General features: G+C 48.0%; 1 protein-coding gene across 5 annotated transcripts in view; it reads right to left on the bottom strand.

Annotated features, from left to right (window-relative positions):
* Positions 1-23,237, bottom strand: part of PHC2 (polyhomeotic homolog 2) — a 114,689-nt gene that overhangs the window by 17,624 nt on the left and 73,828 nt on the right. For 4 of the 5 annotated variants that reach the window (XM_060621985.3, XM_078452087.2, XM_078452088.2 and 1 more), the window contains 2 exons: positions 13,237-13,637; positions 12,820-12,985 (listed from right to left, as the gene is read on the bottom strand). In XM_060621985.3, coding sequence (XP_060477968.1) covers positions 12,820-12,985; positions 13,237-13,637 — 567 coding nt within the window. Of the gene's footprint in view, positions 1-8,353; positions 8,657-12,819; positions 12,986-13,236; positions 13,638-23,237 lie in introns of those variants that run through there. The other variant, XM_060621990.2, reaches the window with a different exon arrangement.

Raw genomic sequence — 23,237 nt, 5'->3', positions numbered from 1 at the left:
AGACCTGCTTCAGAGGACATGGAAGGCAAGCGGAGCGTCTCCTGCCCCCTCAGCGTGGTCCGTGGCTTTCATTTCTATCTTCTCCAGACAGGAGGAGTATTTTAATTTACAAGACTTCTAACTACCCTTGCTTGACTGCAGCAGGAGTAAGACAGAGCTAATGAAGTTAATAAAGAATTTAAGGAAGCAAAGTAGGTGATAACATGGGTCATTTGCCTGCAGCAAATTCTGCTCGACAAATGGCAAAACAAGGTTGCTTATACAACAGAGAGCATTCTCTCCATGCCCCTGGCTCTGAAATCATGCTCACTGTGCCTCAGCTTAGCAGGCCTAATCATGTGGCCAGGATGGGGGACAGCAGGATTCCTGAAGAACCGCTTGCTCTAGAGAGAGCCCGAGTGGAGCGCCTGCGAAGTGAACGCCCAGGGAAACCATATCCAGGAGGCAGAGAGCAGCTGATCTGGTGGGTAGTAACAAAGCACAGTAAGCTGAGGGCAGCGGAAAACCCCACCAGCCACTCTTACAGTCTCTTTAGTTATTCAGAAAGAAAGAAGTAAAGAAATTGGTGCCATTCTGAAAGTGAGGAAGGTCAGATATTTCATAAACACGTTTTTTGGCATCCCCACCACCGCCCCACGGTGGGGGGGGGAGGGGGAGTAGGAAACTGAAGTGGCGGGGAGGGGGGTGGTGACGAGGGAGAAAGGGGTGGGCAGACACAGGTAGATGGGGGGACAAAGGGCAAGGGGGCAAGAGAAGGAGGACGATGGCTCCATCCTGGGACCTCACGAGTCCATCAATTAAAGAGAATCATTTGGTTAACAACCTTTAAAATGTAAATAGACACCTGTGGTCATTCACACCTTGCTGTGAGCCACTCAGATAAGCAGACAGCATTCCTCCCAATTTCGGGACAGCAGGCTTGGTGGGAAGGGTGGGAGTGGACAGTGATCCTTCTGGATCATGGGCACTAGATCACACAGGACTGGAGTCTAGCATCTGAATTTTCCAGAAGGGAAAAAGTGTGCATTTCAGAACCAAGGCAAGGGTGGCTGCCTTGTATGTGGAAGACAGTAGCTTCTAAAACATGCACAAAAGGAGCTCTTAGTCACGGGGAAACCGCAGGCCCCTTCCTACCCCGGGGGTCTTCTGAGTATCACAAGGCAGGAGGCACCAATGCCCAATGTTCGTAACTTTTTCAGGGGAAGAGTCACAGGGGGCTCCTTTCACAGGGGGCTCCGGGGCCCCTGGCCGAGCAGTCGCAGGAGGGCGAGGCTCTGGGTCCACGCCTGGACTCCTGCGGGGAAGCCGGCCGGCAGAACGCAAGGGGAGGCTGAGCCGGGTAGCCCCACACCCGCTCTCAGTGACACGGCCGAACGACCTTGCTGAGTCCGGGTTAAGAGGACCGGAGGGCAGACGTGCTCCTCAGACCTGAAGCATCCGGGCTGAGCGGCTCCGGCCCAGGCATCTGCTAGGGAGGGCTCCTCCTCCTCCTCCTCCTCCTCCCTGGCAGCCATTACCATACAGCTGACTTTCACGCTGTCTCTCAGGACACAGGCCGAGAGAGCGGCCCTTTTGACTCACCCACAATCCCCAGCCACAGTGTACATAAGCTGAATTGTAAACAGCTGAATGTTTTCCAAGCTGCCACCCCCGGCGATGAAGGCAGGAATCAATGGAGCGGACAGCCACCCTCCCCCATACAGGTCAGGACAGCGGGAGCAACGGGGGTTTCCGAACAGCTGCAGGGCCGGCTTCCCGGCCCACGGACCCAGCAGACTCGGCAGCAGCACCTGCAGGGCCAAGGGGTGACTTCCCACAGGACAGGTCGGCGCACCTGGGAATCGCAGCTACCTGTCGCGGGATCCAAGGCGGAGGCCGAGGGCTCCCAGATACTCTCCCATCACGGCTCCCTGGCGGATGCTAGGACTTCAAAAGACCAAATGTCTGGAACCAGTGGGAGAGGCTGTGCACGAGAGACCTCAAGATCACAGGAGGTGGACGTCAGCATGGCAGAGGAAGACTCTGGCTCTGGGTTCATCCTCTGGCTCCACCTTTGACTACCTGTGAGCTGCGAGCACTTGGTACCTGCTCTGAGCCTCAGTCTCTCCGTCTATAAAAAAGAGGATCACACTGCCTATCTTACAAGGTTACAGCGAATAGAATTTTTATATGTAAGATATGTGGCGCTGATCACATTTAGAAGCTGTGCTACAAGGCAGCTAAGTCTTTAGGATCAGAAAGCCCTTAGGCTTAAATCCTAGTTTGTAATCCTGGACAAATTACTCTAGGCCTTAGTTTCCTTATCCGTAAAATGGGTACTTAGACCTGTCTCACATGGCTGCAGTAAAGATTCAATAAGATAATGCAGGGACAACACACGGATCAGGCAGGACTTGGCCACAGGAGGGCTAACACCACTGAAACCTGAGAGATTAGGAAACCCGCCTTAATCTCTTAATCTCGCTCTCATAGAGCCTGGCTTCGTGTAGCCTCGGGGCAGAGTTATTCTCCCACTGGCCCAAACTCAGGTACCTTTCATGTTCCTCAGACACCCTGGGCTACTCAGGGTGTCAAGTCCTTGTCCTTTTGAGGTCAGGCTTCAGGGAAAAAAGTTACTTCCACTTTGACAATGACTACAACATAACAGAAATGCACTTGACTTCGGGGCAAACCAAAGGTCTCAATTCACCTTCAACAGTGATTAATCCAAAGGACGAGACAACCACTATGTTCCCTTTGTACACAGTTCTTTCACTACATTCCCTTTGTACACAGTTCTTTCGTAAGGAGTCCCAGGGTATCACAGAGAAGTGCAGAACCCCAGAAACCAGAAAAGATAACTTTGGAGCAACTAAACTACAAAGGCAGTTTAGCCTGTGGAAAGAAGTTAAAGGCTGAAGGTAAAATTATGGAAGATGGATTTCTTGTTAAATCCAGTTGTTAAAAAAAGACACACAAACGACTAGAGATATTTAGTGAATCCTCTAATAATTTTCAGGTTGATAAAAGTAAAGGCCATTATGTTGCCTGATATGCTTATTTATTCACCAAGTGCAGGAGCACTAATATTCTTAGATAAATGGGAGAGGGAAGAGAGGGAAGAGGAGGAAGAGGAGGAGGAGGAGGAAGAAGAGGAGGAGGAGGAAGAAGAGGAGGAGGAGGAAGAAGAGGAGGAGGAGGAAGAGGAGGAGGAGGAAGAGGAGGAGGAGGGAGACAGAGAGAGGGGGAAAAAGCTAAGCCTCAGCTGTCTTATCTATATAATGGGATGGTGATATTAACTTGCAAACCAATCCTCCCGATCATTTCTGCTCTTGGAAAACATCACTCCATTCCTAAAACCACTGTCCAAGTCTGCAATCACCTTCCTATCCTACCAATCAGCTGACAGAACAGATTAATACTGACCACTGGAGGCCTGAAAATATAGACTTAATCGATTTTTTTAAAAAACAGTATTTGACTGGTATTAACTTTGTTTCCATCTGAAGTGTCATTTGCTTTGACTGTTTTAAACATGGTTTAGTACAGACTGGATTAATATAGATTTGGATTGTATGGATTTAGGTCACATACGGATGGTTTCAAATACGCTCAAGATATCAGTAACTAGGGATAATTATATAGTATTTGAGACATAACAGCCATGCAGCTAGGGCCTTAACAATAACCCCCGGTGGTCATGAGCTCTCATTTTCTTGCCAATAGTCTCGATCTTCAGTGTCGAGCCCGGTCCTTCTAATCTACTGGGGAAGAGCTGGTTAGGACACTTCATCTGACAGTCATCTCTTTTTAAGAGAAGCTATAATAAATTTCTCTGCTGAGAAGAAAATCATCCAGAAAACAGGTATTTGCTTTAAAGGCTGTCCTAATAGTAAATGGCAATACTCTTCAACATCTGAACTTATGTCAGAACTGGCAATCCCTGTTTAATAACAATCCTTTCTCTGGCAATGCAGAAAGAATGTGCTCTTCTTCTAGACTTATCTAAACTAAAAAAAAAAAAAAAATTATCTGGAAATTGAAAGAAAAGCATATCCTTTTTCACAAACTATAAATAATTTGGAAGGGGAAGGAAAAAAAAAAACCTGTTAATTACCATGCTGGCTGAGATGATCTTAGGATGAATCACACAACAATGTATTAAATTATGCGTTATGGTTCTTACTACACCTTCTATCTTCAAAAACTAACATTGGTGGGCGCCTGGGTGGTTCAGTTAAGCACCCGACTTTGGCTCAGGTCATGATCTCACAGTCCGTGAGTTCAAGCCTTGCATCGGGCTCTGTGCTGTCCGCACAGAGTCTGCTTCCACCTCAGATCATCCATCTTCCTCTCACTCTCTCTCTCTGCCCCTCTCCTGCTCGCACTCTCTCTCTCTCAAATATGAATAAACATTAAAAAAATTTTTTAAAAACCCCTAACATTCATAACTGTATAACTCTTGCTTAACTATAAAACAGCCCATTGCTTGGCTGTCTATCATTCTCTACTTTTGTTACTGATGGGACAAAATCCAGAATCTTTAAGGTTTTTGTCTTGGATAAACAAATGGTTGATTAGTTTCCTAACCACTCCTCAAGTGTCATGAAGTTGAATTCAAGGTGGTCTGCCTCTGAGTTTCTCAAATCAGTGGTCTGATGTAGCTAGTAATTCCAAGTGAAATTCTGAAAGAAGTTAGTGCTCAAAATGAAACCTGCATCTATTCGAGAGATGAATCAGTAATCTTAAATAGGCACACTTCTTAGTTTTTTAACATAAAACACAGCAGAATCTTTAAACGGTGACTCACATTATAGTCTGAACCATGCCATAGAAGCTCTTAAAACCTAAAGCTACACACGTTCATACATCCACTTTGAGGGGTAGTCCAGCCATGTTTTCCAACAAACAAGGTGCCAAGTCACTGCAGAGAGAGTCATTTCTGTTACTGGCACAAAGGCCTCAGGAGGGCAGATTGCATAAGGCAGCAGTCCCCAGCCTGCTTTTCCACGGGGGTGGAAAACACAATAGCATCCTCTCTCCAGCCACTTTGGTGACATTCCTCTTGACCACAGAAAGTCATCATCTTCATCTTCCAGTTGCCAAATGGCTCAAAACAAAGGGAATAAAAGAGAAAATATCATTCATGGAGACTCCTTATTTTCATTTCCCGACTCTCCTCTCTAGTAGATGTATCTCTTCAGAAGAGAATCTTTTTGAGGGCGGGACCAAGTCTGTCTGGAGATCAAATGACATTGAATAGCTGGGAGAAACTTTAATATGAACTTGGAATGACTCAAAGAAGAGGGGGGAAATAAAACCCTTGGTAAAAAGCCTACTAGCGTGGGGCAGCACTATCAGAACTCGAACCACCATTGCACTCCCTAGTTTTGTAAATTTAAATTTTATTTTGGCTTACTGATCCAGCAAGGGACTCTGATAGGATGTGGGTGAACTTTATTTGGCAAATGGTTACCAAATGGCTAGCCTGAGGCCCACAGCCCAAAGGAGGGCAGAAACTTAGAGGATGAGTCTGAGGATAAGTTCTTGTCTTTCCACATTCACAACAGTAGAAAAAAAAAAAAAAAAAAAGACAAAAAGACATGAACTCACATGTGGGGGTTTTTAATCCTCAGACAGTCATCATTTCTTTTTTTCTTAAACAAGAAAACCTAGGGAGGGGACAGCCTATGTGAGAGTGTGTAAGACCAGAGAAAGAACAGCTCAAGTTTATAAGACCATCTATCCATGTATTCCTCTTCTCTTAGTTTATTCTCTTTCCCTTGGAAAGATCAGAACTAAAGGATCCCAAGTATCTGAGACAGGAAATGAGTAAGGCAGGAAGAAGGATGTGGTCTGAAAAAGAGTGGATTCTGGGGCTGAGCCAGAGTGAGTAACAGGCACAGGGTCATAGATGGGGGAGGGGGTCTTGGTGGCAGGAACAGAAGTCTCAGGTTCAATCAGCTTAGACTAGAAAGTCAGTGACAGAGGACTTATGTCCAGAGAAACAGAACAACAGCTTCCTAAAAGGTTATCCTCTACTGAAAGGCAGAAAAGCAATAGCTGACGAGGCCTACAGCCAGGAGAATCATTACAGGGACAGGAGGAAGAAGAGCTGGAGTTTCCTCCTTTCTTTGAGGGAAGTGGAAATAATAGACGTTGAGTGTGCTTGACAAAGGTAAATTAGAAATTATGTCACGACCTGGAAGAGAACTGGAAAAAGCTGGGCAGTGAGTACATGATGAAATACCAATGTTCCTGAAGCATCTATGTGCCACATCTCAGTAAAACAACAGCTTTAAAAAAGGAAAGAAAAAAAAAAAAGGAGTGACAACAGGAGAGACGGCTCAAGCAAAACACAGTTGGGTAACTGAGAAACCAACTCAAGAACAACAGAAATACAGACCAAGAAACCACCTACTTTCTCAAGATTAAGGTTGGAGGGGAAAAGGGATCTATCCTTCCCAGTGTGTGTAGACAAGCCTAGAAACAGATCTTGGGTGGGCAGGGCTCCCATGATGCAGAGTGCCTGGAAAGGGCAGGTGCCCAAAGAGCACCATTACCCATCTGCTGGACCCTCTGTGAAACAAGCCAGCCCCTGGGAATGAGCCAAACCAGAAACTTTGGTTCCTGCCTTGCAGGGACTGGAATTTAGGGACAGAAACAGTGAGAAACAGTTTATCAGCTGATTCAAAAAGGGTGGATATTTCCCAATACAGATCCAGATGTTGGGGGCTACGTGGGAAAATCACTTTTATATTCTCCACAGTGCCTAGGGCAAGGCTTTACATGAAGCAGGAGCCTAATAAAAGTGTGTTAATCTGGGTGAAACCAAAACTACTTAGCTGTGCAGGCATCTTAAGATTCCCGACAGAACCTTCTGCCCTATAATCAACACACTTAGTTACTTTCTTCCTATTTTACAGTGGAATGATATGAGACCCTACATCCCTGTGACCTAAACCTAAGCCCTAATCCACAGACACTGCCACAGGTCTGCTGCCCTGTACTGGAATAAAAGATGGGGAGGGCAGGGAGGCAGAAATATAGGTGCAACAAGGAATTTCTTTCCTTCATTAGCCTGTCATTTTCAGACTCACCTAGGAATCCTGGCAGTTCCAACATTTGGGTTGACTCAGGAGGAGAAGAAAAATCCCAGGTGAATGATAATTGGATTACCCAGTTATGCCCCAGAGCCAAATGGCTGGAAAAGGCCAGGACAGCAGGGTCTGATACAGTTAAAGTGACATTATTTTCTAAACCAAAAATCAAGACACTTGGGCTGATAGACAATGGAATGGAAGATTCTAAATTGGGGCTGTCCTAGAAAAATCGGGGACATATGGTGGATTTAGGTCGGTTGCTTATTTCACAACAAGGGATCCTCTGGGCCCAATATGCTAATGGAGGGGATTAGAGCCCTAGGATGGGAGACATCTAAGGGGAAAGCTGTCACTGATTTGTAAAGCAGGAAAAAGAATAAAAGAGTGTGTCTGTAGACCGCACTGGAAGAAGGGGAACATTCTGGCTATGGAGTAGGCAGGAAAGGAAAGTTGATCAGAACTGAAAGTATGTCAGTGAAATCTGTTTAGGTATCGAAGGCAGGAGTGGGGAAGGGACGAAGAGGTAGGATCACTGGCACTGACTGGTGGTATCCAACGATATAGAAGTCAGGGGCCAGGAGTTCAGATGGTAGCTTCATCATTAAACTAATGGCAACCTAGCCTTGGGCAAATTATTCCCCTCTCTGCGGACTTCAATTTAAACAGAATCTCGCAAATCCCGATTTTCATGTAAAGAATCCACAATTCAGTATACCTTCATTTGGCACAGAAAGGGAGAAAACGCTCTTCTAAAAATGGAAGACAGGACAGACACAGAACAGCTTGTCCCTTTCCATCCAATTAAAAACCTCGTGAGACTGAACTAGATTAAAAACAAAACTCTCCAGCGAAGCGGCAGGCCCTCCAAGCGAAGCAGTCCCCTACCAACAGAGCGCGGCGGACGGCAGCAGCCTTGGCCCTAAACGGCCGGTCCATCCCCCGGTGGATGGCCGTCCCCGGAGGACGGGGGTGGGGGTGGGGTGCGCGGGGACCGGGGGCAGGGGCGCGGACACACGGAAGCGTTCGGCACGCCCAGGTTGACACAGCGGCTTCCGGGGGAGTGCGGGGCAGGCAGGGTCCCCGGCGACGGGGGAGGCAAAGGGCACCTCCCAGGCGCCGAGAGGGCGAGAGTCGCGGGCTGGCACGGCCTGGCAGCCGAGCAGGCCCGGGCCGGGAGTGGCACCGGAGGGCGGTGCCCGGCTTCCAGTGCGACGAGCGCGGGCCGCGGGCCCCCTCCTGGCGTGAACCCCTCCCCCGCCACGGACACTGACCTGTCCAGGGCCCGGCTGGGCCTGGCCGGGCGGGGCCTACGCAGCCCCTCGGCCGGGCGCCGCCTCGCACGGGGTCCCGGGCCCGGGCGGGCCGCCTCCTCTCCGCCGGGAGCCTCCGAGCCGGGGCCCGGGGCTGCCGCGGCGCATCCGACCGCACCGGCCCGGCCGGCGTCAACAAAGGGCGGCGGGGGCGCGAGGCCGGGGCGGGGGCGCGGGCGGCGGCCGGATTGCGCGCGCGCGCGGCGGGCGCTCGAGGGCTGCAGCCGCCGCGGAGACAATGCGGCGCGTCCCGGCAGGGCTCCCGCGGCCGCCTCCGCCGGGGGCGGGGCGCGGCGCGGGGCGGGGCCTGGGTCATGCGGGGCGGGGCCTCAGGGAGGCGGGGCGCCGGCGCGGAAGCCGGGCCGCGCGTTTCCTTTGTGCAGCCGCGCCGGCCCCGCCCCGCGCCCTCCGGAAGGCGCCTCGAGCCCGGCGGCGGGTTAGGGACTTGGGCTTTCGATTTAGGGAGGCGAGCGCCGCGCGGCCCGTCGGAAGTCCCCAGAGCGGTGGTGGACTGTGGAGTCCCGCCCCGCCAATTCGGAGCAATAATAATAACGACTAGCAGTAGTGTGTCAAGCCCTACGCGCACGCATTCCCACTTAGGGTTCACAATAACCCTACAAGTAGTCATTATTCTCCCCACTGGGAACTGAGGATCACAGATGTTAAGTAATGACCAAAGTGACCCAGTTACACCTCCATAAACGGGGATAATGCTTACTCTTTAGGCTTACTGTGAAGGTTAAGTGAGGACATTTACACAAATTGCCTGCAGTGCTTGGCACACAGTTGGAGCCCAATAAATGTTTCTTCTCTTCCTAAACCACACTGAGTTAAACTGAATTGTCGTGGCAAGCACATTCTTAGTCAGTAGATAACGCTAGGAGCTGCAGGGGATACCAAAGATGTACAACGGTGACTCAACACTTCCCACCACCCCGCCCCCCAGCTTTATCAGGAATAGATGACACGAACTTCTTTCTCCATGCTTGACTTCTTTCTATTCCCAACATTTTCCCATTTTCTTGCCTTTCTTGGCATTCGTATTCTCCCCTCCCACTGCCTTTTTCCTTCAGGCCTCATCCCTTTCTTTGTTCCTGCGTCTTACATTTATTTTATATGCCCTGTTTACTTCACTCCCTCTTTTCCTTATTCCTTTTTTTTTTCTTCGAATTTTCAAACCTCCTTTCTTACACTTATAAACAAAGGTAACATAGGATAGAATACTCGACTTCTACTTTCCTGCCTCCCTGACTTTACTTGCTCTAGTCCCTCCTAGATTGCCCTTTCCCCACCTCTGCACGTCTAGGTCTCACTTATCCTTCAAACTCTGGGCTCAAGAACAAATGGTCAGCAAACTTTTTCCGTAAGGAACCAGATGGCAAATATTTTAGATTTTGCAGGATATACTTTTTCTGTTGCAACTCTTCAGCTCTGCTGTTGTAGCAGGACATAGCCATAGACACATGACACACATGAATAAGTGTGGCTGTGTTCCAAAAAAACTTTATGGACACTGAAATTTAGATTTCATATAATTTTCACATATCATGAAGTATTCTTTTGATTCTTAAAAAAAACTTTTTAAACGTAAAAACCATTGTTCAATGGTTTACAAAAACTTGTGTTGTGATAGATTTGGCCCTTGGGATGTAGTCTGCCAACCCTTGCTCTAGAACAACGCCACTTCCTCCCAGTGATCTGCCCTGATAATCTCTACGTGGTAGTAACTTTTCCCTCTTAACTTTTAAAGCACTTACACATAATCCTTCTATGGCATTTAGCACATTTTGGTTGTTATTGTATGTTTCCTTCCTGTGCATTTCTCATCTTTCCCAGCAGAACTTAAGCTCTTTGAATGTAGGGTACAGACCTTATTTCTCTATATATTACTTCCCATCCCACAGTGCTTTGCATGGAGCAGGCATGCAAACATATACAGAATTGATAAATATTTAAGACTTGGGTGGTTGACAATAGTTTCCACTGTGCAAAGCTTACTTCTCTCAAGAGACAGTACCTCAGGAACAGGATGCTTGTGATATGTATAGATTTCAGAAAGAGATTTTTGAGAGCTTTATAGAGAAGATAGAGAAAGCTAGGCAAATGTCAGTTCATTTAGGAGTTGTGGGATAAGATGTACTTGAACAAAGAATGTAGGTTATCACCAACCTGCAGACAGAGCATGCGTCCTCAGTCGGGTCTTAGTCAATATTTCTATCAGCAAATTGGTTAAAGACAAAGAGAACATGCTATATAATTTACAGGTGGCAAAGTTAAGCAGAAGAGTTAATATAATGAATAACAAAATTCAGATATAAAACATTCCTGCCCCTTCCCTTATCCTCTCTGTGCCTCTGTTTTCTTATCTTTAAAATGGAGATGATAAAAGTTCCTGTCACAGAGGGTTACTGTCAGGATTAAATGAGGAAATACACAAAAAGTCCGGCAGAGAAGGCTCAGTAAATATTAGCTATTAACTATTACTGTGTTCTGGCTAGGCAGGAACTATGGGCTGAGTTCACAAAATAACATTTAACAGATATAATTAACTATATTTTGGCTCAAAATATAAATTGTACAAGTTTGAGAGTGAGGAGACCTGGAATGATAGCAGCCCATGTAAAAAGAAACCTCAAAAACAAACTGAAAAATAAACCCCAAACCCAACCCTCTGGAATTCAGGTGATTCAGTGCTCGGTGAACCAAGGGGATGTCATTCCCCTGCATCCGAGGAGCTAATGTGGGGCTCTGGGTGTATCATGCTAATGAAGGAAGGTGAGGGAGTTATACTTGGAGCCAGAGTCAGGGCACTGCAGTTTAATAGCAGTGGGACCTTGACCCTCTGCAGGTTTTTACTCCCTCCTCTGAATTATGGGAACAATAATATTGACCTCCCAGGGGTATCATGAGTTGAGTTCAGGAAAATCTTGGAACAGTCCTTGGCACACAATAGGTGTTCAAACAAATGTCAGTTCCCTCCTACCATACCATGCAGATATAGGAAACAGTCCTGCCCCTTGAAAGGCTTATAAAGCTAGGCCCAGGTGCCAACTTATGATGGCTGGTGGCTTTTTATGTTTGGAATTACTGTGCTTAATTTTGGGGCTCACACTTTGGGATAATTAATGAAAAGGTAGAATGTGGCTAAACAAGAATGACCAGATGGTGGGAATGGGAGGTCTTGACACCGGATGGGTAACAAAAAAAAAAAAAAAAAAAAAAAAAAAAGCAAAAGATCTCAGCTATGCAAGCCTGGAGATTTTCCTTTTTTCAATGGGAGGGAGGGGAAAGAGACATGGTAACTGTCTCCAGACACTGCCAGAGATGGACTCTGTTACAATTCACGAGACAGTCACAGCCAGTAGTGGAAGTTCCAGGAGAATTGGTTCGGGCTCAATTTGAAGAGCAACTTTTTGATCATTAGAGCGATTCCACAGTGAAATGGGCTGCTTTTCAAATTGGTGAACCCCTTACTCTTGCAAGTGTGCCAAGAGAACGGATAACCTCCTTCCTGTCTTTTAATTTTCCTGATGTTCTTTCTCCACATTCTTTTCGCTTTTCCTTTCCTTGATCCCATCCTCTATTCCTTCTAGGACATTCATAGCCCTTTCCCCTACTCTGTCCCCAAGTGCTTTTCTTCTCATTTCTCCCTCCTGACTTCCCATGTTCTTTGTCTCTTGGCTCTCCCTACCCCGGCTCCCAGGGCACACCTAGTCTGATGACTGGAACTGCCTCCTTGACTTGCTCAGAATGTCACAGATCCGGGCCAAGACTGCTGTGCACACCAGCAGGGAGGGGAAGGAAGGCAAAGGGACCTCTGTGAAGGCAGAGATCATGTTGTGACTTTCCCATCAGGGTAGAGGGATCCTCTGACCGAAACCCAGTCGTGGAGAAGGGCCACTTATCACTGGGCACTCACAGACTCTTGGGGATCCCAGAGCTGGGCAGTTCTTTCAAAGATGCTTTCCACGAGCTGAACTCATTCTGAATCCCCTTCTAGCTCCCCCTAGGCATTTGTCGTATCTTTGATCTACGGCAGCCATTTGTCATATTTCCAATTTCAAGAACTCCCTCTCCTACCAAATGAAGCAGAGAACTGAGACAACTGGAGACCTGCCTGAACCCTCAGCTTGGCATATGGATATGCAAACATATCTGACAGCAGTGACATGTAGGTCTCAGAGTCTGGGTCTAGAACTTTCAAGTTTCCTTTCTCTATCCTTTTATATCTTCTGTGTCCCCTTTCTTTAGCTTTGGTTCATCTTCCCATTTCCCCCTCTCTGTTTCCACCTACCCAGCTCCCTTGTTGCCTCGTGGGCTTGCAGTGGTTTACCCGCCCATGCCAGACGCCCAACTGAAATGTGCCAAGGAGTGGCAAGGAAAGCCAACTCTCTCCCCTCCCTCGAGGGCCCCGCCCCACTTCATACCGTGAGCTGGGGACTGCTGGACACTAGGGCTCTTGGGGGCAGGCAGGCCTGCAGGCATGGCCGTGATGATTGCCTGGGGATGTGGTGATGGGCCAGCGCGAGTCTCAGGCACACTCTTCTCCCCAGGTACCACCTCCTTCCAGTCATCCATGGTGCACTGCTGGGGCTGTTAAGGGACAAGACAGAGATCATCCCATAAATTGCCTCTACATCGTTGGATACGCCCCGTCTTCTGAGGATTTGGGGTAGCAGGTGAGGACTTTAAGATTCAGCCAGCCCCAAATTAGGGAGGGGCCCCTTTACTTTCTTGGAACACCCAGAGAGGACTTTGACAAAAACACATCCAAAAGGGGGCTGTGGGATTGCCCGAGCTGTCCTCCCCGTTTGTTCCTCGGACCCTGGCGTTGGCTTACTCACCACTGGTGAAGCGGGCTGCAGTTGTAAGATGACAGCCGAAGCATGCTGGAGCCTGCGAGGGGTGTGGGCCAGGCCTTCAGGGTATCCATTGTGAGGCCCAGCTTCTGGCGTGGGAGGGTGACACTGCTGAGCGCTGCCAGGCTTGTGCAGATTGGCCGTGGGGCACTGCAGCGGCAGAGCGGGTGTGATTGGGCCTAGTGGCATGGCATGGGCTTCGGGGCTGGACTGCGGGGCCAGGCTTGGGGGGACCGAGGCGAGCTGGGGCTGGGGCTGGGCTTGGAGCCGTGACTGCTGCTGCTGTGGCGCTGGTTGCTGTGGCTGCTGCTGGAGCACAAACTGGGGCTGCAGGTGCTTGGAGGACGGCTGCGAGAGAAGCTGGTGGGGCTGCAGCTGAGCGTAGGCTGAAGGGGGGAAAGAGCAGGTCAGGGGGCACGGCTTGACCTCATCTTCTGCTGTGTCCCCAACTGTGCCCCTCCCACCTCCATATCACAATGGCTTCCCAAACTCAAGGTCTCCTGCTTTGATCTCTTTCAGCTTTCACCTAGAGCCTTGCCTGGCCACTGGCATGGCGCAGCTGTCTCTGTTTCCTCGCCTTCTTCCTGTGCTGCAACATTGTTCCCTCTGGCTGCCCCTCAAAGCCCAAAGCAAAGCTCACCTCCTCTGTGAAGCCTTCTTGGACCATGCCTGCTGGTCAGAGGAACACTGGATTCTACAGGGTGCCGTGTGGTCTCTCTCCTCTGTGCCCTTGGCTCACTTTCCTCCCAGCCTACGGTCTGTGTGGCCCCCCCCATCGCCCAGCCCAGCTCTGTCTGTTCATTCACACCCTCTGGCTCTGCTCAGGCTGGGCCTCCTCCAGGAAGAACCAATTCACATAGATGGGGGCTGGACTTCTGGTTCCTTCTGTTATATACAGAGGGACCTCGGGCTAGCTGCTTAACCTCTCTAGGCCTCGGCTTCCTTCTCTATAAGTCAGAAATAAAAATAGTTCCTGCCCAGAAAGTTGTGGTAAGGATGAAATGAGAAAAAAACTGTGTGAATATAATGAGAAAAACAAGTGACATACTGTTCATAGCACAGTGCCTGGCATACGGTCGTGCTCAATCATTTCTAGCTATAATTAAAATGATGATTTCAATCTTGGTCTCGGTTCTCAAAGCATCCTGGACTTATACATCTATCATAAGAACGTGTATCACAGTGCATTGTAAGTTCTTCTTAGCTCCCTTCCCTTCGAGATCATGAACTCCTTGTGGTCAGAAACTATTCTGTATCTCTTTAGCCAGAGCCTGGAATAATGCCTGACATCAGATGGGTGCTAAGGAAATAAACTTCTTGTCCTGAACTGGAATTCATTTGTTGTCATGTGCTACTAGCCTTTTCTTCTCCCATTTTAACCAGGCCCTCTCTTGGAGGTGAGGATTCTTATACTTTTTTAGTAATCTGTTCAGCGTCTAGCTCATGCCTTGTATACACTAGGGATTCAGAAATTCAGCTCGGAGATTGATTGTCCTTCCTCCTCACTCTGTCTAGCAGCATCCAGGCGAGCCTAGCATGAGGGCAGCTAGCTCAGCTGAATGTGTCTTGCCTCACGGTGGCCCTCCACAAAGGCTCTGCAGCTGGAGGGGAGCCACCAGAGAGGGGCTGTGTCTTACAAATACACAGGGTCACAGCTGGAAGCTCACAAATGGATTTTTACAACCAAAGGTTCCCATCCAACAAGGATAAAGGCAAATTTGTGATCCTAAGCTAACATTTTAAAAGGATCCTATGATCCTTACAGGTGCAAAGCAAACAGATTTCAGAGCATGTGTGTGTGTGTGTGGGGGGGGGGGGTGCTTCTTTCTTAAAGTTTGTTGATTTACACACACTATCTCATCACAGCCCAACACAGAGTTCCAAGAAGAATGCCATTCAGAATGGAAGGAAATGGAACAGAACGGACGGGGAGGGAAGGGAAGGGAGAGAAAGGAAAAGGAAGGGAAGGGAGGGAAACAAGAGGTGTTAAAGGAAAACAAGGCGGCCCATGGTGGCTGACTGCTGTAGGCCGAGAGAGGTAAAAGGGACAGCCCACAGGCTATGGTCTGGATGACAGTGAATACAGAAGAGGGAAACTTTGGAAGGCAATGTGGCTTTTAGAGAAACTTCCTGGGTTTGGGTGGTGGTGGAACATCCAGATGAAAATTGCCAGTAGGCATTTATTTGGTGATTATAAATTGCCCCTGTCTCCAACTTTAGCCTTGTCTCCCAATTCCACATTGAATGGCACAAAACTTAACAATCAGAATTGTTAATCAGGCAAACTAAACAATCAGGACTTTTTAAGATGATGGTCAACAAGGCACCAGAGAGGTACCAAAGAGGCCACGTGGTGCCCTGTTAGGCTCGAGGGGCCAAAAAGACCTGTAGAAGGATGGGCATTATCACTGAAAAAGCAAGCAAACCTCTCTGTCTCTCAGTACAAAGTCACAAATTCCTGCCCTGGGAACAGCCGCTCCACGGGTTGCCCCTGTGAGGTGAGAGCTGGCGCAGGTGCAGGGCAGGGAGCCGAGCATCAGTAGCGTGTCCCGCTACTCCCTGGCTGTGTGGCCCACGGCGCATCCTGCTCCTTCTCAGGGACTCAGAGTTTTATCTGAAACAGGAGGTTTGGGCAAGGTGAGCGCATGAGTCTCTCCCAGCTCTAATCTGATGAGGGTGGCTCTCGTAGGAAAGTAGTTGAAAATTCGGGATTTATAAGGTGGCGAGAAGATTCGAGAGGAAAAGGGTTCTAGATCTCTAGCGCACAGAGTACAGTTAGGGAAAATACGCGTTTGCTTGACAAGACTGGAAAAGAGACCACCGGCCTGCGGCCCTCTATCCCAGGGCCTCCCCGTCCGGCCCACTCTCTCCCCTCTACGCTGCTCCTGGAAAACTGGATGCATTGTTTTAGAACAGATGATGCTAGCGTATGCTAGGGATGGAAACAAGGCTCATGAAGGCGTAGATAAGTTCACAGATCAAAGACCGGAGGTATTTTGGGGGAGTGTACACCCGTAACCTTTTGAGGTTAATAAAAAGCAAAGACCATGATTTAGCTCTGGCATTATCCTGGGTCAAAAGTCCTTTTATGTAAAGTATTGCAATGACTTCCTAATTGGTCTTTCTGATTCCTGTTTCTTCTCTCTATAATCCATCTTATGGATTGCCAGGTAATCTTTCTTTTACAAGTTAATCTTCCTAGTGCACAGATCTGACCCCCGATTAAAAGCCATCGGGGATCCTCCTTTGTCTGTTGTCTAAAGCCCTTGGCATTCAAGATCTCATTACAACCTTTGAATTTTTATTATTTCTTTCATCAGAGCAATCTACTACTCACTGTCCCCTGTACAGAACTTGTGCTTTGTCTCATCCCGCTTCGAGTGTCACACAAATCAAACCCTCGTCATCCTTTCCCTGCCGTTACAGCCAAGGGACTCTTCCCTTTCTCTGAGCTACACCAAGATCTCTCTGCTTTGCACGGCCCTCAGAGATGCAGCATGTCCAGCGGTCAAGGATAAGCTCTAGAGTCAAAGTGCTCGGATTTGAATCTTAGCTCTGCCACTTACCAGCAGTACACTGCTGGGCAAGTTACTTGACCTCTCTGAACCTCTGTGTCATCATCTTTAAAAGGGATAATGATGATACCTATTTCATAGTTATTTCAGTAAATGACTTATCTCCTTTCAGAGGCAGAATTTATGGGATTCATTTGTTTCATCCAAAGAACCTTGGATTTAGTGGATGCTCAATCAGTACTGGGGAATGAATGAATGAATGAATGAATGAATGACAACATGGTGGGACTCTGTTTGTTCCACAGAACTTTTCCTCTTCAGAACCAGAGCATGGATGAGAGGGATACAAACCCACAGATCATTTTAGTTTAAGCAGCACCCTGGTTTATTGAAGACCCTCTTCCTGTCCAACCCCCGCTCACTACCTACCTGCACTGACTCACAACCCACCCCAACTGCTCTACTCGCTGTCCATAAAACGTCATATCCTAACGTGCCTGCTTGGCTTTGATTTCAGTGCTTCCATTTTCTGGAATGCCCTCCTTCTGCTTCAGTGATCCAAGGCTTAAGCTTCTTTGGCTCAGGCTCAGCTCCTGTTGTCTCCCTCTTTGCCTTAACCCTCAATTATGGGTTTTCCCTCAGAATTCCTGAAAGTTTTTATTGTTTGTTTGGATTCGTTTGTGATTTAACATGTAGTATCTTGTATACATATTTCCTTGGTTCTTAAAAATTGATTCTTTTTTTTTTTTTTTTTAATTTTTGGGACAGAGAGAGACAGAGCATGAACGGGGGAGGGGCAGAGAGAGAGGGAGACACAGAATTGGAAACAGGCTCCAGGCTCCGAGCCATCAGCCCAGAGCCTGACGCGGGGCTCGAACTCACAGACCGCGAGATCGTGACCTGGCTGAAGTCGGACGCTTAACCGACTGCGCCACCCAGGCGCCCCTTAAAAATTGATTCTTATTCCCCTTCTCATTTTAACATAACATCCCTTAAATTGGCATGCGTATCGCGGTTGCTGTTGGTTCAATGGCAGTGTTTTTCCTCCTTAGAGTTTAGTAAAATAATGCCACACCTCACAATCAGTGGTGTCCTAGATTAAATGAAACGGCAATACTTTTACTCTTTTGTGTGTGTACTTCCTATCTATCCAACTATCCTTTTCAGTCAAAGGCATGTTCTCTGTTTCTTTTTCTTTTCTTTTTTTTTTTTAATTTAAGAGATGTGCTTTTGGGGCACCTGGGTGGCTCAGTCGGTTAAGCATCTGACTTCAGCTCAGGCCATGATTGCACGGTCCGAGTGTTTGAGCCCCGCGTCGGGCTCTGTGTTGACAGCTCAGAGCCTGGATCCTGCTTCAGATTCTATGTCTCTCTCTCTCTCTGCCCTTTCCCCACTCATGCTCTGTCTCTCAAAAATAGATAAATGTTTTTTTTTTTTTTTTTTTAAAGATATGTGCTTTAATTTAGCTGGATGATTTTTATGTGTCTTTCACCTTCCACATTGTCTGACATGATACTCCAGATGTTTGGAGATGCTTAGCGAACGTCTGCTGGTGATCACGGTAAGATCAATGAATGCTTCTCCCTCTGCCATGCCCTCCCACTCAGTGTGGGGTGGCGAGGGTAATATCTGATTGCAGCCATGATACTGGAGCAGGCCATGCCCCTCTCCCCTACAGCTAGGATGGGGCATATTAGTTTATGAAATGTTAAGGTACAGAAGTCTCTTTTTTCTTTTCTTAATTTTTCCTAATGCCCAGTAGCTTCATTTCTCCCTTGCACCCATTGTGGCTCCCCTATCCCCTCCTGCTGTGAAGTCCACTGCTCCTAAGGAACAACGGGTTGCTTCCAAGGGACCTCAACCACCACTTTGGAAGGCCCCATCAGTTTGGAAGGCCCCATCAGCCCTTTCTGTTATGGAGCATGGGAGAGGCAGGCCCAGGGCCTCCACAAATTAGAGCCCAGAAAGAGAGAGGACTTACAGCCAGGGGGACTCTTCCCTTTCTCTGAGCTACACCAAGGTCTCTCCGCTTTGCGCTGCCGTGTCCTGCGGTCAAATGTAAGCTAGAAGGAGAGACTCTAGGCCATGCTCATCTTCCCGTCTGGTGCTCTAACCTTGAACACTGCTTAGAATCTCAAGAGGCCAATTCACTGCTCCCAAACCAGTTGGTTGTTAGCAACAAGAGGATTAAGGTCCCCCAGGCAGGAGGGATTACGGGCAGGCCCCCTTCATTGCATCCACTGTCAGAATTCATCAATAATTAATCTCTATTGATCTCAAGGCTTCAAGTATGCAAGAAACAGCTCACTGCCCCAGAAATGCTGAGACTCTTGTCCCAAAATATATGGAAGCTTGTCCCAAAATATATTGAACATCTCCTCATGGGTTGCAGGCTTTCTTGTATACTTATTTTTCTAGGACTCTGCTATAATGGACTAGAGTTACTGGAGTTACCTGGTCTCTGGGTGAGGGAGGGATGCCTGTGAGAGAGGATGACATAATTCTTTGCTGCCCACTACTCTTCACGGTTTAGAAAATGAAGAGATGCTTTTAACCATTCATTGACTCGGCAAACATTAGCAAGCACCTTCTACAAAGCAAGTACTATGTTTGGTGCTGGCTGAAACATGGTTCCTAGGATACACTATAGTCTAGTAAAAGAGATGTTTACTCGGCGTATCTTGGTAAATGTGACGATAGGAGAGAAGCACGGGATACCAAGAACACAGAAATGGGGATTCAGCTTGAGGAGAGCAGAGAAGGCTTCCCAGAAGCAACGTTTAAGATGACTCAGAGTTAAGGGCCGCCTGGGTGGCTCAGTCGGTTACGTGTCTGACTCTTGGTTTCGGCTCAGATCGTGATCTCGCGGATCTCGCGGCTCGTGGGTTCGAGCCCCATGTCAGGCTCTGCGCTGACAGTAAGGAGCCTGCCTGGGATTCACTCCCTCTCTCTCCCTGCCCCTAACCCAACTGGCACGCATGCTCTCTCTCAAAATAAATAAATAAATTTCAAAAAAAATTTAAAAACAAAGATGACTCAGAGTTAAGAAGATGACAAAAGGAATAGCATGTGGGGGACCCGGAGCCTTAAGATGCCCTGGTGCATTCAGGCACCTGTAGGGCATCCCGTACAGCTGAACTCAGGGCCTCTATAGAAGAGGGGCCAGAAGAGGAGGCAGTTTTAGGATGCTTCTAGATTATGCTAGCACCCGCCAGAGGCTGCTCCTCTCTGAAGAGATCTCATGGGATCAGGCCTCGAGGGTAACTGAGATTGAGGCTGACGTTAGAGTCAGAGCTCCACGCACACACAGATAGACACGGAGGCTCCTTTTGGAGAAACCTAAAGCTGCAGCCACACGAAGTTTCTCTGATGTGGTTCCTTGGTGCTGAGGACCAGGAGTCTGAGGGGGAAAGTGGAGACTAAGGGAAGTTTCCCTGTAAGAAGAAACTAGGTTATAAAAACAGGACTGCCAACTGCTGGGGCACTCTCTGGTGGCCTGCCTGTGCCTTGATGTCTTTCGGCCCGCTCTGCAGCGTCTGGCAAAACTACCAAATATCCTCTGTGAGCAGAATTCCTTATAAGGCCGCTTGGAACATTAATAAAGAAACTGGTTGCTGCATCTCTGCCCCGACCCGACCCTTGGCAGAGGGATGGCAGTACAGGGTACCTGGCTAACGGTGTGGATTTTAGAGTCAGATCTGGGTTTGCATCTTGGTTCTGCCACCTGGAGACTGTGCAACCTTAGATTGCTTAACCTCCCTGCATCTTGATTTCCTGTTCTGTAAGTGGTAATATATACCACATAGAGTAGATGTTAGCATCACATGGAATCTTAAGTTTCTTTTTAAAGTTTATTTATTTTGAGAGAGTGAGAGGGAGCACAAGCAAGGGAGAGGCAGAGAGAGAGAGGGAGAGAATGAGTGAGCAGGGAAGGGGCAGAGAGAGAGATACAGAGAGAGAATCCCAAGCCGGCTCTGCACGGTCAACGAAGGCACCCAATACAGTGCCCGAACTCACGCACCGTGAAATCATGACCTGAGCCTAAACCAAGAGCCGGACGCTCAACCGACTGAGTCACCCATGTGCCCTGGAATATTATGTTTGAATTACAAAAAGGTCTACTGCTTTTGCTCAGACCTAGTAGATGCTTATCAGATGGAAGCTATTCTTCAAGTACGATCTGCTATTTGCATGTTGCTTTGAACCTCTCCAGGCATTTTTGTAATCTGAATCTCATGTCTTCATAACAATGAGGCTATGAAGCAAACGGGCAGTGTTCCCATTTTACAAGCAAGAACTGAGACTGGTTTCCACTTGGCTTCTGCAATGCAGTGCGTTAAGGGAAAACTGACTTTACTTGACAAATGAGGCACGGCGCCTTACACACAACAAACACTCAAAAATGCTGATGGGCAAGTGAATAATTCAAGTCAGTAGGCACCTAGGAAAATGGCAAGCCTTGGCCTTGGAATAGTGGTTGGAGGCTGCTCAGACCTTTGGAGGTAATCTTGGAGGGAAGGCCAATGACGAGGGAGTGTTATACCAGAAGGCAGGGAGGTAAAAGGCACGTGACAGGTCAAGTGAGTCACAAAAGGGTAGGAGTGGGGGAGAGGAGGCAGGAGATCCGTGTAAGGAAGCCATGAGCGATTAGAGTGGTTCATCAGGCAATGTGGGGAGGGTCTTGCCGGCCCCCATGGAGTCAGAGTCAGTCTTATCAGAAGTCATTAACATGCTATTTATCGTGTCCCTCCTACAGGCTAGGCATTGCAATGGATAAAGTAGGAAACAAAGACACAGTGAAGGTTTCTGAACAAGAAAGAAATAACAGTCTCTGAGGAAGATGATTCTAGCAGCTGTGGGTAGGGATTCCTGACCATCAGTTGAGCCTTTTACAGGCAGCAGGCCTGGAGTGAAGCAGGGAGCCAATACAGAGGAAGGATCATCAACGCCTGGTGATGAGCTGGGTGGTGATGGAAGGTGGGACTGAGGGGGAAAGGGAGCTCCTATCTGTCGTGAGCCTACTCTGTGCTGGTCACCTCTGCAGCCCACTGCACTCATCTTTACAGCCTGTGGGAAGTGCAGTCATCTTTGTTTTATAGGTGAGGAAATTGAGGTTTACAGAGATTAAGTAACTTGATGATGGTCATAAAACTAGTAAGTGGGGAAGCTGGGGTCTGAAACCAGATCTAACTCTGAAGCCCATGCTTTTCCCATTATAACACTCTGCCTCTGCGGCAGAAGAAAATGAAGTCAATATAACCCTGAGACCGTGAGCCTGGGGTATAAGAGTAGCTCACGGCTATGGGTGGGGGCCGGGAAACTGGGAAAGGGGATCCTCCTGAAGAGGAAGACATCCAGGTTTTTGCTTTTGTTTTGTTTACGAATTCTGTCAATTTTAAAGCTGTGTATGCAGGTGGGGTGATATCCAAGGGGGAATATCCTGTAGATAGGAACTCTATAGGGAGGGGGAAGAAAGACAGGGATGGACCGTACTGAGAAGTCACCTGCAGACAGGTGGTAGGTGTCTGAAATGTAAGAACAGACAAGCTCCTTGAGGGGGTAAGTGTTGGAGTAAAACACCAGGAGGACAGGGCTGAGTCTTTTGGGAGTCCCACAGCTAATGGCAGTGGGGCAAGGGAAAAGGAGGGAGGGGCAGGCCCCACCTACACGCACAGATGGTCACAAGCACACGCGGCCATTCTGGGCTTAGGTGCCTGCCAGTGCCAGCTGAGATCATCCTCCTTCTGTTCCCTTCTTGAAACTTACCCATTTTTCAGGCACAGCTCAGATTTCCACAACCCCAATTAGAATTTAAACTCTTGTTCATCTCTGCAACTCCCATATGGTTAGCATTATGTTTGGCACATAATAGGTGCTAAATGAGTATTTATTGAGCTGAACTCAACAATTAAAGAGACAGAGAGAAACTATTTGGGGACGACAGTTAATTAGTCTTTCTGAGCCATATCTTGTTCATCTGGGGAATGGAATAATCACCGTTAGGATTAAATGAGGTATGTAGGTGAGGTATTTCGTACAGTGCCTGGGACACCGTTGTTCATTAGCTGGTAAGTATTACTATTTGCTGGCAACAATCCATGGAAGTAATCAGACGGGAGCCTAGGGGTGAAGGATTTCAGGAAAGAAGGAAGGCTCAACAGTTCCAAGGCCCTTTGTGTATCACAGCTGGTACTCTCTTCCTCTGTCTCTGTCTCTCTGTCTCTGTCTCTTACCACACACACACGTGAGCGTGCACATGTGTGCACACCCACAATGAGGTATGTTAAGCAAACTATAAAACTCCTCCACTGATACCCTCGAGATTTTTTCTCCTGACATAAGAGGAACTTCTTGGTAATCTAAATTTGGTCCTACAGTGGATAGTAGAAATGACCTTCGTGGCTGATTGCACGATATTTAACATCAAATTGTTGCAAATTTTGACTCCAGCTAGATAATGAGCCCACTTGT

The sequence above is a fragment of the Panthera onca genome, chromosome C1 (assembly GCF_046562875.1).
Source record: "Panthera onca isolate mPanOnc1 chromosome C1, mPanOnc1 haplotype 2, whole genome shotgun sequence".
NCBI lineage: Eukaryota > Metazoa > Chordata > Mammalia > Carnivora > Felidae > Panthera > Panthera onca.
Note: the sequence above shows the minus strand (reverse complement) of the source record. Positions and strands in the feature narration are given on the sequence as shown.